This window comes from Lepisosteus oculatus, chromosome 18 (genome assembly GCF_040954835.1).
Source record: "Lepisosteus oculatus isolate fLepOcu1 chromosome 18, fLepOcu1.hap2, whole genome shotgun sequence".
Lineage (NCBI taxonomy): Eukaryota > Metazoa > Chordata > Actinopteri > Semionotiformes > Lepisosteidae > Lepisosteus > Lepisosteus oculatus.
In genome coordinates, this window is record NC_090713.1 from 23,040,138 (window position 1) to 23,056,613 (window position 16,476).

Sequence of the window (16,476 nt, forward strand, 5' to 3'; positions counted from 1 at the left end):
GCCCCGCGCGTCCGTGCGCACTGCGCGTGCGGCTCCCCTCCCCTCGCCAGCACCGGGCCGGCTCGAGCCAGCGCGCTCCCCCCCCACGCGCTGACGCACGAGCTTTAACCACTGCGGCGCCGCCGGAGCGCGTGAGATCTGACGCCGTGTTTCCAGCGTCATGCCGGTCAAGTGATCGATACCCCAGCCGGTCAAGTGATCGATACCCCAGCCGGACCGAGCCAGCTGCCGGGAGACACAGACCTCTCGGAATCTGCGACACGTTTCACCTTCGCATTTACAAAGCCGGCAAGCTAACCTGTCAGAACTCTCTAGGACTAATAACGCCCGGGGCAGTTCCTGACGGGGGGAGCGGGCGTGCTGCCCCCTCCTGGGGGTGAGGCGTGAAAGGCGCTATAAAACAGTGTCTCCTGGTCCTGGAGGGACGGTCTCCTCCTGCCTGTGCTCAGACTCGCAGGCTGCCTGACTGCACCTCACTGAGGGGGCAGAGCTGGATTTCCATCTGTTCCTGCTGCTACAGGCCCAGCGGGGTCGGTACCGGTATCACCCAGTACCAGAACCGCCCTCACTCAGGTCTGCTGCCCGACCCGGATCTGTACCAGGTATCACCCCTGTACCAGTACCAGAACCGCCCTCAGTCAGGTCTGCTCCCCGACCCGGATCTGTACCAGGTATCACCCCTGTACCAGTACCAGAACCGCCCTCACTCAGGTCTGCTGCTCGACCCGGATCTGTACCAGGTATCACCCCTGTACCTGTACCAGAACCGCCCTCACTCAGGTCTGCTGCCCGACCCGGAACCCCGCCGGGCCTGCACAAGAGTCTCGTGGGCGTGTCCGATACAGCACCGCCCCCAGCATGGGCGTGTCCCGCACGGAGCCACACCCACCAGAGCCTGTCCCCCACCAGCAGGTCAGAGCTGTGTTTCTCCGGAGTTCCTGGGGGGCCGGTGTCTCCGGTCTCTGCCACACCCCCGCCCCCAGTAAGAATCAAATTCTGGTCTGGTTGATTAATTAACAGCATAATTGTTAGCCCTCCTCTGCAGGCTTGAAGGTGTTTTTGGGTCCCATGACTGGAGCTCGTTTTTGTACTAATCAGCAGTAAAAGAGTAGGAACTGTCAGTGCTGCTGCGTTGTTACCGATGTTAACAGCGTCGAGAGCATGAGAGGCGGACTGTTCACTGGAGGCCGGGCCAGAGTGGGGCTGGTGAGACTGGGTGACCTGTGTTGCTCACGGCGAGGTCAGTTTCAAAGGTCACAGGAGTGTAGGGAGCCCCCCCTCACCCCAGTACTTCATACCGCTAATACTGCTGCTGCTGGATACTCAGACGTGAAGAGCATTACGAATGTTCCTTAACTTGCATTGAAAATGTGTCATCTGTTAAACGTGTAAAAAGACTTTTACTGCTGCTGCTGGATTATTACTGATACTGCTGCTGCTGTTAATAGTACTGCTGCTGTTACTGCGAGTGTGTGTCACAGAGTCTGTGTGAGTGTGTGTCACAGAGTCTGTGTGAGTGTGTGTCACAGAGTCTGTGTGTGTCAGTGGAACCGAGTCTCTTTAGTCTGGAGGGAGTGTCCCACACTGACAGACTGGAGGAACCGAGTCTCTTTAGTCTAGAGGGAGGGTCCCACCCTGACAGGCTGGAGGAACTGAGTCTCTTTAGTCTGGAGGAAGTGTCCCACACTGACAGACTGGAGGAACCGAGTCTCTTTAGTCTAGAGGGAGGGTCCCACCCTGACAGGCTGGAGGAACTGAGTCTCTTTAGTCTAGAGGGAGGGTCCCACACTGACAGGCTGGAGGAACTGAGTCTCTTTAGTCTGGAGGGAATAAAATATACGGACTGACTGAGTAGAATGAGCTGCCAGGACATGATGGTGAAGCTGCTTTCTTTCAGGAAACAGGACTGGGATCCCGAGTTCAACGAGCTCCTGAGCTGAGACAGTCAGAGGAGCTGCAGTAGGTGCTGCTACAAAGAGGAGAGAGAGGGAGAGAGGGGGAGAGAGGGGGTGAGAGAGGGAGAGAGAGGGAGAGAGAGGGGGTGAGAGAGGGGGTGAGAACGGAGATGCAGTGAGAGGGGAGGAGGAGAGAAAGCGGAGATCAGCCTCTCTCCCAGTGACCTTCAGTCAAGGTCACCTCTGTACTCAGCACAGCGGAGGGAGTGAGTGCGAGTCCTGGAACAGCCCACAGCACCCTCCCTCCGCGGAACAGCAGCAGGCTGGTCCCACTACTGCCCTGCCTCCCGCAAGCGCTCGGTGTCCAGCTGAGCTGACCCTCAGGGCAAGACGGGAAGGGTTCTGGGTAGAGGAGCCCAGCCCTGACCCCGCGACCTCTGACCTCCCGACCGAGAGAGAGAGAGAGAGAGAGAGAGAGAGAGAGGAGAGAGGAGCAGCACCTGCCCTTCCTGTTTATAGCACATCCCCCCGCCGCTCCTGCAGGAGACAGATGTGTCGGACAAGCGCTTCCAGGCTCTGCGCGTTGGCAGCACATTCTGTTCCGTCTCCAGCAGCTGCGGCGCCGCCGCGGCTCCCTGGCGCCCCCTGCCGGCCCCTCGCCGCACTGCCGGGGCGGTGACGTCACAGCGCAGGCGACGGCGCGACCAGCGCGTCACCGGCTGAACTGATCGGAGTTCATGAAAATACCAAAACAAAACAGATACCTCTGCTTTAGTCATTCATTCAGCAGTGATCTACTAATGAGCTATTTCTGCAGTGTTTTCAGCTGAAGGAGGGCTATTTAAAATTTACAACCTTTTATGACCTTGAGCAATGAATTACAGTGTTGTCAAAGTAGTAATAATAAGCAAAAACTATTATTATTATTATTATTATTATTATTATTATTATTATTATTATTATTAGTAGTAGTAGTATTAGTAGTAGTAGTAGTAGTAGTATTTTCTGCGTACAGGCTGTGGTCACTGAGCCTGTCCTCTCTGGGCAGCCAGGTCTGCCTGTGTCCAGTGTGTGTGTCCAGGCTGTGGTCACTGAGCCTGTCCTCTCTGGACAGCCAGGTCTGCCTGTGTCCAGTGTGTGTGTCCAGGCTGTGGTCACTGAACCTGTCCTCTCTGGACAGCCAGGTCTGCCTGTGTCCAGTGTGTGTGTCCAGGCTGTGGTCACTGAACCTGTCCTCTCTGGACAGCCAGGTCTGCCTGTGTCCAGTGTCTGTGTCCAGGCTGTGGTCACTGAGCCTGTCCTCTCTGGACAGCCAGGTCTGCCTGTGTCCAGTGTGTGTGTCCAGGCTGTGGTCACTGAGCCTGTCCTCTCTGGACAGCCAGGTCTGCCTGTGTCCAGTGTGTGTGTCCAGGCTGTGGTCACTGAACCTGTCCTCTCTGGACAGCCAGGTCTGCCTGTGTCCAGTGTGTGTGTCCAGGCTGTGGTCACTGAGCCTGTCCTCTCTGGACAGCCAGGTCTGTGTGTGTCCAGGGTGTGGTCAGGGACAGACGAACACTCCAGGGGAGAAAAACTGCAGCCACGAGTCTTGTTCTCGTGTCGCCCGAAGGTCCCGCAGAGCTCGAGCCCTCCCGGAGCTCCACGTGTTCGCTTCCTCCCTGCCCTCGCGCACAAACCCCTCCCAGACCCCCGCGAGCTCCCGTGACGTGGCAGGGCCGCGTGTCTATTTAGAGCGGGTTGAGTCACCGCCGGAAAGAAACATCAACAACAACAGAGAAGCTATTTATAATCCGCCATGACCGGGGTCCGCCAGCCGGCGGCGCCAGCGGCCCCTCCCGCCCGCCGCCTGTTGATGCACTTACCGCACATGGCCGCCAGGTGTCGCCAAACCCGCAGCTGAAGGAGCTCGTTGAGGAAAGACGCCCGGCGAACAGCACTTCCATCGCAGGCTCGACCCAGAGCCGTGAGCACAGCAGGAGAGAGCGCCTCCTGCAGGGCCGGCTGAGCTTCAGACATCCCGCCACATGGCTGTACACGTGCACCGAGAGCAGGAGGGCCTTCTTTACACAGAGGGTGGTAGGGGTCTGTAACAAGACCCTAATTGCAGGGTTACAAAACAGTCACTGTGTCAGCAAACACAAATCACTGTGTTAGTAAACACAATCACTGTGTCAGTAAACACACATCACTGTGTTAGTTAACACACATCACTGTCAGTAAACACACATCACTGTGTTAGTAAACACACATCACTGTGTCAGTAAACACAATCACTGTGTCAGTAAACACACATCACTGTCAGGAAACACAATCACTGTGTCAGTAAACACACATCACTGTCAGGAAACACAATCACTGTGTGAACAAACACAATCACTGTGCTAGAAAACGACATTACTGTGTGGTCATGTGTCGTTTACAATACCAAAAACTGTGTCGCTCATTTTAGAGCACAGCCAGACTCCAGAATGCCGGGCGTTGTCAGAACACAGCCCACTGGAGTCTGGGAGGTCACACTGCCCTCCAGTGCCTGAACACAGTGTGTTCAAACAGCACTCGCTCAGCACAGAACACTAAAATCCCTGATCTCTTTCACTAACACCCACAACACACAGACACACATACTCTGTTTCTAACACACACACAAAACCAACCTTTTTCAAACACACACACTCATACTCTCACACACACTCTCACGCACGCACAGAATCTCTCTCTCTCACACACACACAGAATCTCTCTCTCTCACACACACACACTCTCTCTCTCACACACACACAGACTCTCAAACATACACTCACACACACAGAATCTCTCTCACACACACACACAGAATCTCTCTCACACATGCTCTCACACACAGAATCTCTCTCTCTCACACACACACAGACTCTCACACACTCACAGAATCTCTCTCTCTCACACACACACTCACTCTCTCACACACACACAGAATCTCTCTCTCTCACACACACACAGACTCTCACATTCACAGAATCTCTCTCTCACACACACATTCTCTCTCACGCACACACACACACAGTCTCTCAAACATACACTCACACACACAGAATCTCTCTCACACTCTCTCTTTCTCTCTCAATTCAATTCAAGGTGCTTTATTAGCATGACTGATGGGTACAATCAGTGTTGCCAAAGCAAATAAAAATAATTAAATTCATATGAAACAAAAAATATGAATTTACAGACATTTACAACAAAGACATATCATAAAATATTGACATATACTGTAGGCGACTGGAGCATTATTGGGAGACAGACTCACTGTTCCTCAGGCTGGGACAGGAGATCACATACTGGGCTGCCAGATCAACTGAGTTCCCTCCTCCCTCTCCCAGTAGGATTGGGACCTCTTGTGGTTTTGGCAGGTGTGGGAACTCTGGGATTAGATTTCTGAATTTCGGGAAGAATGTTTCTCTAATTCCAGAGTATCTGTCACAGTGCAGTAGGAAGTGCACCTATGTCTCTGTTTCTCCCCGCTGGCAGTGGGAGCACAGCCTGTCCTCTCTGGACAGCCAGGTCTGCCTGTGTCCAGTGTCTGTGTCCAGGCTGTGGTCACTGAGCCTGTCCTCTCTGGACAGCCAGGTCTGCCTGTGTCGCCCAGTTTCTATGGCCAGTCTGTGGTCACTGAGCCTGTACTTCGTCAGGGTCTGTTTCTGTTTGTTTCTTATTTTGGTCAAATATTCAGCTAGTGTGTATTGTCTGTTTAGGGTTCTGTAGCATTCCAGTTTGTGTTGTGTTTGTGTGTGTGTGTCCCAGTGTGTGAGATATTGCTGTTTGATCTGTGCAGTGATGTGGTGGAGTCTGGGTTGTGGTGCTCTAGCAGTGCTGTCCTGATTCTGGTCTCTCTCTCTCACACACACACTCCCTCTCTCTCACACACACTCTCTCTCTCTCACACACACACACTCCCTCTCTCTCACACACACACACTCCCTCTCTATCACACACACTCTCTCTCTCTCACACACACACACACTCTCTCTCTCTCACACACACACTCTCTCTCACACACACACTCTCTCTCTCTCTCTCACACACACACTCTCTCTCACACACACTCTCTCTCTCTCTCACACACACACTCTGTCTCTCTCTCACACACACACACTCTCTCTCTCACACACACACTCTCTCTCACACACACACACTCTCTCTCTCTCTCACACACACACACTCTCTCTCTCTCTCACACACACACTCTCTCTCTCTCACACACACACACTCTGTCTCTCTCTCTCATACACTCACAGCAGCCCACTAATGTGGCACTGCAGCTCATTATGGCCGAACTCAGAGCTGGATAAAAGGAAGTGTTTTTTTTCGGAACCCGCTGTCTGAGGACTCTGGGATCTGCGCACCGTTCCTCCGGAGAATTTCCCGAAGCCAAGAGGCGAGCTGGAATGAATTTTTGGGAAGGCGAGAACCTTCCACTCCAGCCAGCCATCCCAGAAAATTCCCGTTCGCAGGCGGATCGCTGCTCGACAGTGACAGCCCCCTCGGGATCGACCTGCTCCCACACGGAGGCCGAATGAATGCCGGAGCCAGGAGGTGCGGACACCCCCCCGACGCCCAGGCAGCCCGGATCGCTCTGCTCGACTGGATCGACCCCCCCCCTCGGGTCGGAACCACACCAGAGCACAAGAAGAAGCCAAGAGAGAGAGAGTCTGGGATTGCTGCTGTTCTGCTTCTCTGACCAATTAACCAATTAATCAATTAATTGAGCCGTTAACGACACGGTCTACACAGGCATCTGGACCCGGACCGGACCGGACCGGGCCATGGCGCCCCTGTCGCTCTGGCTGGCGGCCCACCTGGCCCTCCTGCTGGACCTGGCCGGCCCGGCTGGGGGCTTCTCCACCTGCCAGGGGCTGGACCTGAAGGAGTACCGCGACAAGCGCATCCGGGCGGTCCGCGGACAGATCCTCAGCAAGCTGCGCATCGCCGAGCCGCCGGAGGCCGCGCTGGTGCCGCCCGCCCCGGAGGTGGCGCCGGAGGTCATGCTGCTGTACAACAGCACGCGGGAGCTGGTGAGGGAGCACGCGCGCCTGGCCGAGTCCGCCTGCGAGCGCGAGAGCAGCGAGGAGGACTACTACGCCAAGGAGGTGCAGCGCGTGGACATGCTGCCGCCCAGCCACGACAGTGCGTGTCCACCCCGTCCCCCTGTCTGTCCGTCCGGCCGTCTGTCTGTCTGTCCACCTCCGGCCAGCTGTCCCCCCCTGTCTGTCTGTCTGTCTGTCCACCTCTGTCTGTCCACCTCCGGCCAGCTGTCCACCTCTGTCTGTCTGTCTGTCCACCTCCGGCCAGCTGTCCACCTCTGTCTGTCCACCTCCGGCCAGCTGTCCACCTCTGTCTGTCTGTCTGTCTGTCCACCTCCGGCCAGCTGTCCACTTCTGTCTGTCCTTCTGTCTGTCCACCTCTGGCCAGGTGTCTGTCGGTCCACCTCTGTCTGTCCACCTCCGGCCAGCTGACCACCTCTGTCTGTCTGTCCACCTCTGGCCAGGTGTCTGTCGGTCCACCTCTGTCTGTCCACCTCCGGCCAGCTGTCCACCTCTATCTGTCTGTCCACCTCTGTCTGTTCACCTTCGGCCAGTTCTGTCCACTTCTGTTCATCTGTCCATCCGTCTGTCCACCCATTCACCTCTGTCTATCAACCCTTACACCTCCGTCCAGCTGTCCTCCTCTGTTCCTCTGTCCACCTCTGTCTATCTGTCCGTCCGTCTGTCCACCTCTGTCTATCAACCCTTACACCTCTGTCCATATCTGTCCATCTGTCTGTCCACCTCTATCTGTCTGTCCGTCCATCTCTGTCCATCAGTCCACTTCTGTATGTCCACCTCTGTCCGTCACTGTCTGTCCACCTGTCCTGTCTGCCTGCCTGTCTGTCTCTCTGAGTCAGCCCTTCTCAACCGCATCCCATCACAATGATTGACCGAGGACCGATCAGCCAATCACAAACCCCTTCACTCCCCCGCGGACCTGCCGATCAGCCAATCACAAACCCCTTCACTCCCCAGCGGACCTGCCGATCAGCCAATCACAAACCCCTTCACTCCCCCGCGGACCTGCCGATCAGCCAATCACAAACCCCTTCACTCCCCCGCGGACCTGCCGCGAGTGTCTTACCTTTGTCTTACCTTTGTCCCCAGATGTCATCCCCACCAGCCCTTACAGCCCCTACATCCGCGTCCTGAGGTTCGACGTCACGTCCGTCGACACAAACTCCAGCCACCTGGTGAAGGCGGAGTTCCGAATTTTCCGGGTCGCCAATCCCAAGGCCAAGGTGGCGGAGCAGCGGGTGGAGCTGTACCAGGTACCAGCACGGGGCACACGGGGCACGCACACACAACACACACACACACACACACACACCACCGCCGGGGGCCTCAACAGCGCCGCCCTAGGGGCCAGGTGGGGTATACACTGCCGTGTCGCTCCCCCCCGCCGGTGCGTGAGCACAGGGTGAACGGGAGGCCGACGGGGCGTGTGGAGGAGGAAGAGGAGGAGGAGGAGGAGGTGTGACCGCGGTGGAACAGCTCTCTCCTGCCCCCCCCCAGGTCCTGAAGTCGCGGGACCCGTCGTCGCCCTCCCAGCGCTACATCGACAGCCGCAACCTCCGCCCCCGCGCCAAGGGGGAGTGGCTCTCCATCGACGTCACGGAGACCGTCGGCGAGTGGCTCGCCCACAGAGGTGAGGGCAGCGGCATGGCCGTCCGTCCCAGGCTGCTGTCGGAGCTGGGCCCGGTTCTAATACTGCTGTTCTCTCCCCTGTCCACTACCCCTCCCCCTCTCAGACAGGAACCAGGGGCTGAAACTGAGTGTTCACTGTCCCTGCTGCACCTTCCTTCCCTCCAATAACAACATCGTCCCCAACAAGAGCGAGGAGCTGGAGGCTCGATTCGCAGGTCTGTGTGTCTGTTCCTCTCTGTCAGAGCCCAGGCTGGGCAGGCCACTGGAATCTGTACCTCTCTGTCCATCTGCCACTGGGCAGAGCTCTGGTATCTGTACCTCTCTGTCACTGGGCAGAGCTCAGGTATCTGTACCTCTCTGTCACTGGGCAGAGCACTGGTATCTGTACCTCTCTGTCCATCTGCCACTGGGCAGGGCAGATGTATCTGTACCTCTCTGTCACTGGGCAGAGCTCTGGTATCTGTACCTCTCTGTCCATCTGCCACTGGTATCTTTACCTCTCTGTCTCTGGGCAGGACACTGGTATCTGTCCTTCTGTCACTGGGCAGGACACTGGTATCTGTACCTCTCTGTCCATCTGCCACTGGGCAGAGCTCTGGTATCTGTACCTCTCTGTCACTGGGCAGAGCTCAGGTATCTGTACCTCTCTGTCCATCTGTCACTGGGCAGAGCACTGGTATCTGTACCTCTCTGTCCATCTGCCACTGGGCAGGCAGATGTATCTGTACCTCTCTGTCACTGGGCAGAGCTCTGGTATCTGTACCTCTCTGTCACTGGGCAGAGCTCTGGTATCTGTACCTCTCTGTCCATCTGCCACTGGTATCTTTACCTCTCTGTCTCTGGGCAGGACACTGGTATCTGTCCTTCTGTCACTGGGCAGGACACTGGTATCTGTACCTCTCTGTCCATCTGCCACTGGGCAGAGCTCTGGTATCTGTACCTCACTGTCACTGGGCAGAGCACTGGTATCTGTATCTCTCTGTCCATCTGCCACTGGGCAGGGCACTGGTATCTGTACCTCTCTGTCACTGGGCAGAGCTCTGGTATCTGTACCTCTCTGTCACTGGGCAGAGCACTGGTATCTGTATCTCTCTGTACCTCTCTGTCACTGGGCAGAGTTCTGGTATCTGTACCTCTCTGTCACTGGGCAGAGCTCTGGTATCTGTACCTCTCTGTCACTGGGCAGAGCACTGGTATCGGTATCTCTCTGTCCATCTGCCACTGGGCAGGGCACTGGTATCTGTACCTCTCTGTCACTGGGCAGAGCTCTGGTATCTGTACCTCTCTGTCACTGGGCAGAGCACTGGTATCTGTATCTCTCTGTACCTCTCTGTCACTGGGCAGAGTTCTGGTATCTGTACCTCTCTGTCACTGGGCAGAGCTCTGGTATCTGTACCTCTCTGTCACTGGGCAGAGCACTGGTATCGGTATCTCTCTGTCCATCTGTCACTGGGCAGAGTTCTGGTATCTGTACCTCTCTGTCACTGGGCAGAGCTCTGGTATCTGTACCTCTCTGTCACTGGGCAGAGCACTGGTATCGGTATCTCTCTGTCCATCTGTCACTGGGCAGAGTTCTGGTATCTGTACCTCTCTGTCACTGGGCAGAGCTCTGGTATCTGTACCTCTCTGTCACTGGGCAGAGCACTGGTATCGGTATCTCTCTGTCCATCTGTCACTGGGCAGGGCACTGGTATCTGTACCTCTCTGTCACTGGGCAGAGCTCTGGTATCTGTACCTCTCTGTCACTGGGCAGAGCACTGGTATCGGTATCTCTCTGTCCATCTGCCACTGGGCAGGGCACTGGTATCTGTACCTCTCTGTCACTGGGCAGAGCTCTGGTATCTGTACCTCTCTGTCACTGGGCAGAGCTCTGGTATCTGTATCTCTCTGTCCATCTGCCACTGGGCAGAGCTCTGGTATCTGTACCTCTCTGTCACTGGGCAGAGCTCTGGTATCTGTACCTCTCTGTCACTGGGCAGAGCACTGGTATCTGTACCTCTCTGTCACTGGGCAGGACACTGGTATCTGTACCTCTCTGTCCATCTGCCACTGGGCAGAGCTCTGGTATCTGTACCTCTCTGTCACTGGGCAGAGCTCTGGTATCTGTACCTCTCTGTCCATCTGTCTCACTTACTTTCCTCTCCCTCTCAGGCCTGGATGACCAGCTGATAAAACAGTATAAGAAGTCAGGCTCGAAAGGCTCCAAGTTCGACATTAGCACCAAGACGCCCCACCTCATCCTGACCCTGCTGCCCACAGACCGACTGGAGTCCCCAGCCAAGAAGGGGCGCGAGCGGCGTGCGGCCGGGGACACCCCCACCTGCTCCAGGTGTGTGTGCGCTCCCCTCGCTCTGTGCCGGTAGCCCGCTCTCTGTGCCTCGGTGCTATCTGCCCTGTGTCCCCCTCCCATCCTCAGGAATGCCGACCAGAGCTGCTGTCTCCACTCCCTCTACATCGATTTCCGTCGGGATCTCAACTGGAGGTGGATCCACGAGCCCAAGGGCTACAAGGCCAACTTCTGCGCGGGGAGCTGTCCTTACCTGTGGAGCGCGGACATGCACTACAGCAGAGTCAGTGTCAGCCTGCCTGCCTCTGTCTCACTGTTTGAGTATTCATCCTACTGTCTGTGTCTCACCGTGTCTGTCTGTGTCTCACTGTGTCTGTCTGTGTCTCACTGTCTGTGTCTCACTGCGTCTGTCTGTATCTCACGGTGTCTGTCTGTGTCTCACTGTCTGTGTCTCACTGTGTCTGTCTGTATCTCACTGTGTCTGTCTGTATCTCACTGTGTCTGTCTGTGTCTCACTGTCTGTGTCTCACTGTGTCTGTCTGTGTCTCACTGTGTCTGTCTGTATCTCACTATCTGTCTGTGTCTCACTGTGTCTGTCTGTGTCTCACTGTCTGTCTGTGTCTGTCTGTGTCTCACTGTCTGTCTGTGTCTCATTGTGTCTGTCTGTGTCTGTCTGTGTCTCACTGTGTCTCACTGTCTGTCTATGTCTCACTGTCTGTTTGTGTCTGTCTCACTGTCCCTTCCTGTCTGTCTGTGTATCCTGTCTGTCTGTCTGTCTGTCTGTCTGTCTGTCTGTCTCTCACTGTGTCTGTCTGTGTATCCAGGACCAGTGCGGTCAGTCCTGTGTTTTGGACACTCACCTGTCTGTCTGTCTCCAGATTCTGCCCCTGTACAACAAGCTGAACCCCGAGGCGTCGGTGTCTCCCTGCTGTGTGCCCCAGGAGCTCGAGCCCCTGACCATCATCTACTTTGTGGGGCGCAACCCCCGTGTGGAGCAGCTGTCCAACATGGTGGTCAAGTCCTGCAAGTGCAGGTAGAGGAGAGCCACCCCAAAAGCCCAGGACATCTCTTGGACACCCCAAAAGCCCAAGATACCAACTCCTGGACTTCCTGAAAGCCCAGGACACCAAAGCTTGGACACCCCAAAAGCCTAAGACACCTGTGCTTGGATACCCCGAAAGAACATGACACCGACTCTTGGACACTCTGAAAGTGCAGGACATCAAATTTCGGGCGTCTCAAACGCATAAGACACCAATGCTTGGACACCCCAAAAGTCCAGGGCACCAACAGCTGGATATACCACAAAACCAAGACACCCCGATACTGCTCCTCTGTCTGTATCCTTCCTTCCACCCATCTCTCTGTCCCCCTGGCTGACGGGGAGACGCGTTCTGACTCCAGGGCTCTCTGCCACTCGGGAGCTACAGCCCAGAACGGACCAGGCCGGACCGGACCGGCCCAGACCCTCCTCGCAGCAGTGTAAATAGATCATCCACAGAGAGGCTGTTAGAAGGACTGCTCTCGATAGCGCGAGCAGATGGATGTCAACCTAATCACAGATAATCTTGCTGTTAGGAGCTGCTGCAGATAAGTGAAATTGCCACCAGTATCTAAAACTGGGCCTTCCAGTGTCCAGTGTGGTCACCTCTGGGGGTTACACTGCCCTTAGGTGTCCAGTGGGGTCAGTGCTGGGGTCACACTGTACTGTGGTGTCCAGTGGGGTCAGTGCTGGGGGTCACACTGCACTGGGGTGTCCAGTGGGGTCAGTGCTGGGGTCACACTGTACTGAGGTGTCCAGTGGGGTCAGTGCTGGGGGTCACATTGCACTGGGGTGTCCAGTGGGGTCAGGGCCGGCCAGAAGACAGATGTTACTGTACCTTTTAAAGAAACTGGGGGAACAATACCATTATCTGCAGCAGTGGGAGGTCATAGGTCGTCTCATCTTGCTAGATATAAGGGCAAAGGATGTAGGATTGTGCGAGTTATGGGGTATTGGAATTCTATGATGTACGGGGGCAAAGGTCATAGAATCATTACTGTACGACAAGGACTGTGGTGTGATGTATGAGGGCAAATGTCACAGATTACAGGTCACAGGTTATCGTGAATATATCAGAACAAAGGTCATAGGTTAATGTTATGTGTGAAGGCAATAGTCACAGTTAATGCTGCTGTATTTAAGTGGGCAGAAGTCCTAAATTAACGCACTGCAGGAGAGAAAAGGTCACAGCTGAATGACAGATCAGTGAAAGGTTGTATGACCTCCGGTGTGTGGCTCTGACATCACCTTCCTTAATAAATAGGTACAACACCAACTGTCGCTCTCCCGCTGGACAACATCACGGTCACTGCTTTGCCCTGGCTCACACGTCCAGCAGGCCGACTCCACTGACATCACACAGAGGGTCCGGCCGCGTCCCAGCAGAACACTGACCACTGCAGATCTCCGTGCCCCCTGTGTCTGCACAGGCTGGCTGGGAGAGTTGGACGCTGAGACACTGACCACTGGACACCTCAGTGCAGTTTAACTTACAGGACTGACCACGCCGATCACTGGACATTGCTGAAGGCGGCTTGTGTCAGAGCCAGGACTGGGCGGAGACGACCGTGCTACACCTGTATTTGTAAGGATGGAAAGCTGATGAAGATCCAATCTGGGCTCGTACACACATGGTCGTGAGTTATAAACCGTTAATAAAAGTTCAGACAGAGACTTGTCGTGTGGCGTGTTCAAATAGAATTGATGGTACAGTATGTGTGTCTCTGTGTGTGCTAGTGTGCGTGACAGAGTGTTGCAGTGTGTGTCGCAGTGATTGTGACAGTGTGACTGTGTGTGACTGTGTGTTGCAGTGTTTGTGACAGTGTGTTACTGAGCAAGACGAGAGAGAGAAGAGGAGAGAAGAGAGAGGAGACAGGAGAGAGGAGAGGAGTGAGAGGAGAGGAGAGAGGAGAGAGGAGAGGAGTGAGAGGAGAGGAGAGAGGAGAGAGGAGAGAGGAGAGGGGAGAGAAACAGAACTTGAGAGAAAGAGCAGTCATGTAAGTTCAAACTTAGTGGCTTGAGGTCAACTGACCAAACAGAGCATTAAAACTACAATAAAACCAAAATAAACTTCTGGCTGGTGTGAGAGACACCAGATGAGGGCTGTGAGTGCCAGACCACAGGCCAGCTGCCGTCCTGCTGGCACCCTGACTTCATCATGAACCCCAACATGTGAAAATACCCCATTCCCTTACTGTGTGTGCCAGCACAGTCCAGAGTCCAGAGATCGCCGGTCCAGTCTGCGTCACACTGTACCCCTACAGTCCAGTCTGGGTCACACTGTACCCCTACAGTTCAGTCTGGGTCACACTGTACCCCTACAGTCCAGTCTGGGTCACACTGTACCCCTACAGTCCAGAGATCACTTGTCCAGTCTGGGTCACACTGTACCCCTACAGTCCAGAGATCGCTCATTCCAGCCTGTTCACTATAAAAGCGCAATACAGTAGAGCCCAGTGAGATCAGGGTAAAAGCGCAGTACAGCGCAGTAGAGCCCAGTGAGATCAGGGTAAAAGCACAGTACAGCGCAGTACAGCCCAGTGAGATCAGGGTAAAAGCACAGTACAGCGCAGTAGAGCCCAGTGAGATCAGGGTAAAAGCGCAGTACAGCGCAGTACAGCCCAGTGAGATCAGGGTAAAAGCACAGTACAGCGCAGTAGAGCCCAGTGAGATCATGGTAAAAGCGCAGTACAGCACAGGAGAGCCCAGTGAGATCAGGGTAAAAGCACAGTACAGCGCAGTAGAACCAAGTGAGATCAGGGTAAAAGCACAGTACAGCACAGGAGAGCCCAGTGAGATCAGGGTAAAAGCACAGTACAGCCCAGTGACATCAGGGTAAACTAAATCATGATCCTGCCTGTGGTAACGGTTCTCCAATCACATGGTATAAACTGGGTCAGAACCTGCAGAAAAGACCCACATTTAGGCAGGAGAGCTGCTGCAGGGCGTGTCCCGCGTCGCGAGGCAGGGAGGTGCGATGGGCTCCTCTCCCAGCCAGAGCAGCAGGGAGCTCTGCCAGTTCCTCTGCGGTCGCAGCAGACTGCAGTAAACAGGATGTGAGCGATTTCTTCCCACTGCGCTCCGGGGCTGCTGGCGACAGGCCTGTGTGTGTGTGTGGAGAGGAAAGAGGGGAGAGAGAGAGGAGAGAAGAGAGAGGAGGAGAGAGAAAGGAGAGAGAGAGGGAGAGAGGAGGAGAGAGGAGGGAGAGGAGAGAGAGAGAGGAGAGAGAGAGAGAGGAGAGAGGAGAGAGGAGAGAGAGAGGAGAGAGAGAGAGGAGAGAGGATAGAGAGGAGAGAGAGAGAGGAGGGAGAGAGAGAGAGAGAGGAGAGAGGAGAGAGGAGAGAGAGAGGAGAGAGAGAGAGGAGAGAGGAGAGAGAGAGGAGAGAGGATAGAGAGGATAGAGAGGAGAGAGAGAGGGAGAGAGAGGAGCGAGAGAGGAGAGAGAGAAGAGAGAGAGGGAGAGAGGAGGAGAGGAGGATGGAGGGAGAGTGGCAGTGAGAGGCAGAGAATCAGTTTGTCAGTGTGTGTGTGTGAAAGCGTTTAGTCAGTGCATCGGTATGTGTGTGCGTCAGTTGGTGTTTGTGTGTGCGTGTGTGAAACTATCAGCCTGTCGGGATGTTGTGTCAGACGGGGTGGTGGGTGGGGACGGGGGTGGGGTCGTATCACCCAATTGACACCTCTGTCACCCCCACCCTCAACACAGCAGGGGCTGTGTGCTGGACAGGGAGGAGGAGACGCAGCCCGTCTGTGTGGCTGGGAGCACAGGCCAGGCCTTGTGCACTGTGAGGGAGCTGAGCCTGCGCTCAGCGGGGAGAGAGGGGTGAGTGAGGTCACACAGGAGCAAAGACACCATCTGAGCACCGAACCACTGCAGGCTGGGCTGGACTGGGATCATAGACTCCACTGACACTGACAGAGCAGTCTGACACACTGCAGGCTGGACTGGACTGGGAGCTGGATTAGTTCTTCACTGGGATTATACTCAGACTCCATTGACACTGACAGAGCAGTCTGAGACACTGCAGGCTGGACTGGACTGGCTGGACTGGGAGCTGGATTAGTTCTTCACTGGGATTATACTCAGACTCCATTGACACTGACAGAGCAGTCTGAGACACTGCAGGCTGGACTGGACTGGCTGGACTGGGAGCTGGATTAGTTCTTCACTGGGATTATACTCAGACTCCATTGACACTGACAGAGCAGTCTGAGACACTGCAGGCTGGACTGGACTGGCTGGACTGGGAGCTGGATTAGTTCTTCACTGGGATTATAATCAGACTCACTGACACTGACAGAGCAGTCTGAGACACTGCTGGCTGGACTGGACTGGCTGGACTGGGAGCTGGATTAGTTCTTCACTGGGATTATACTCAGACTCCATTGACACTGACAGAGCAGTCTGAGACACTGCAGGCTGGACTGGACTGGCTGGACTGGGAGCTGGATTAGTTCTTCACTGGGATTATAATCAGACTCACTGACACTGACAGAGCAGTCTGAGACACTGCAGGCTGGACTGGACTGGCTGGACTGGGAGCTGGA

General features: G+C 55.2%; 1 protein-coding gene across 1 annotated transcript; it reads left to right on the forward strand.

The window, feature by feature from the left end:
* Positions 1–5,878: 5,878 nt before the first annotated feature.
* On the forward strand, positions 5,879–13,605 carry tgfb5 (transforming growth factor, beta 5). Its single transcript, XM_069180347.1, has 7 exons — positions 5,879–7,055; positions 8,063–8,226; positions 8,471–8,603; positions 8,707–8,817; positions 10,754–10,931; positions 11,019–11,172; positions 11,768–13,605. Exons 1-7 carry the CDS (start codon positions 6,695–6,697, stop codon positions 11,924–11,926), a joined length of 1,260 nt encoding a protein of 419 aa, XP_069036448.1. The 5' UTR covers positions 5,879–6,694; the 3' UTR covers positions 11,927–13,605.
* The last annotated feature ends 2,871 nt before the right edge of the window (positions 13,606–16,476 follow it).

Bases quoted from the DNA above. Each gene is read 5' to 3' on its own strand.
- tgfb5 (XM_069180347.1), top strand. From the start codon at position 6,695: ATGGCGCCCCTGTCGCTCTGGCTGGCGGCCCACCTGGCCCTCCTGCTG. The intron at 7,056-8,062 runs GTGCGTGTCCAC...CTTTGTCCCCAG, and splicing joins GCTGCCGCCCAGCCACGACA to ATGTCATCCCCACCAGCCCT. The intron at 11,173-11,767 runs GTCAGTGTCAGC...GTCTGTCTCCAG, and splicing joins CGGACATGCACTACAGCAGA to ATTCTGCCCCTGTACAACAA.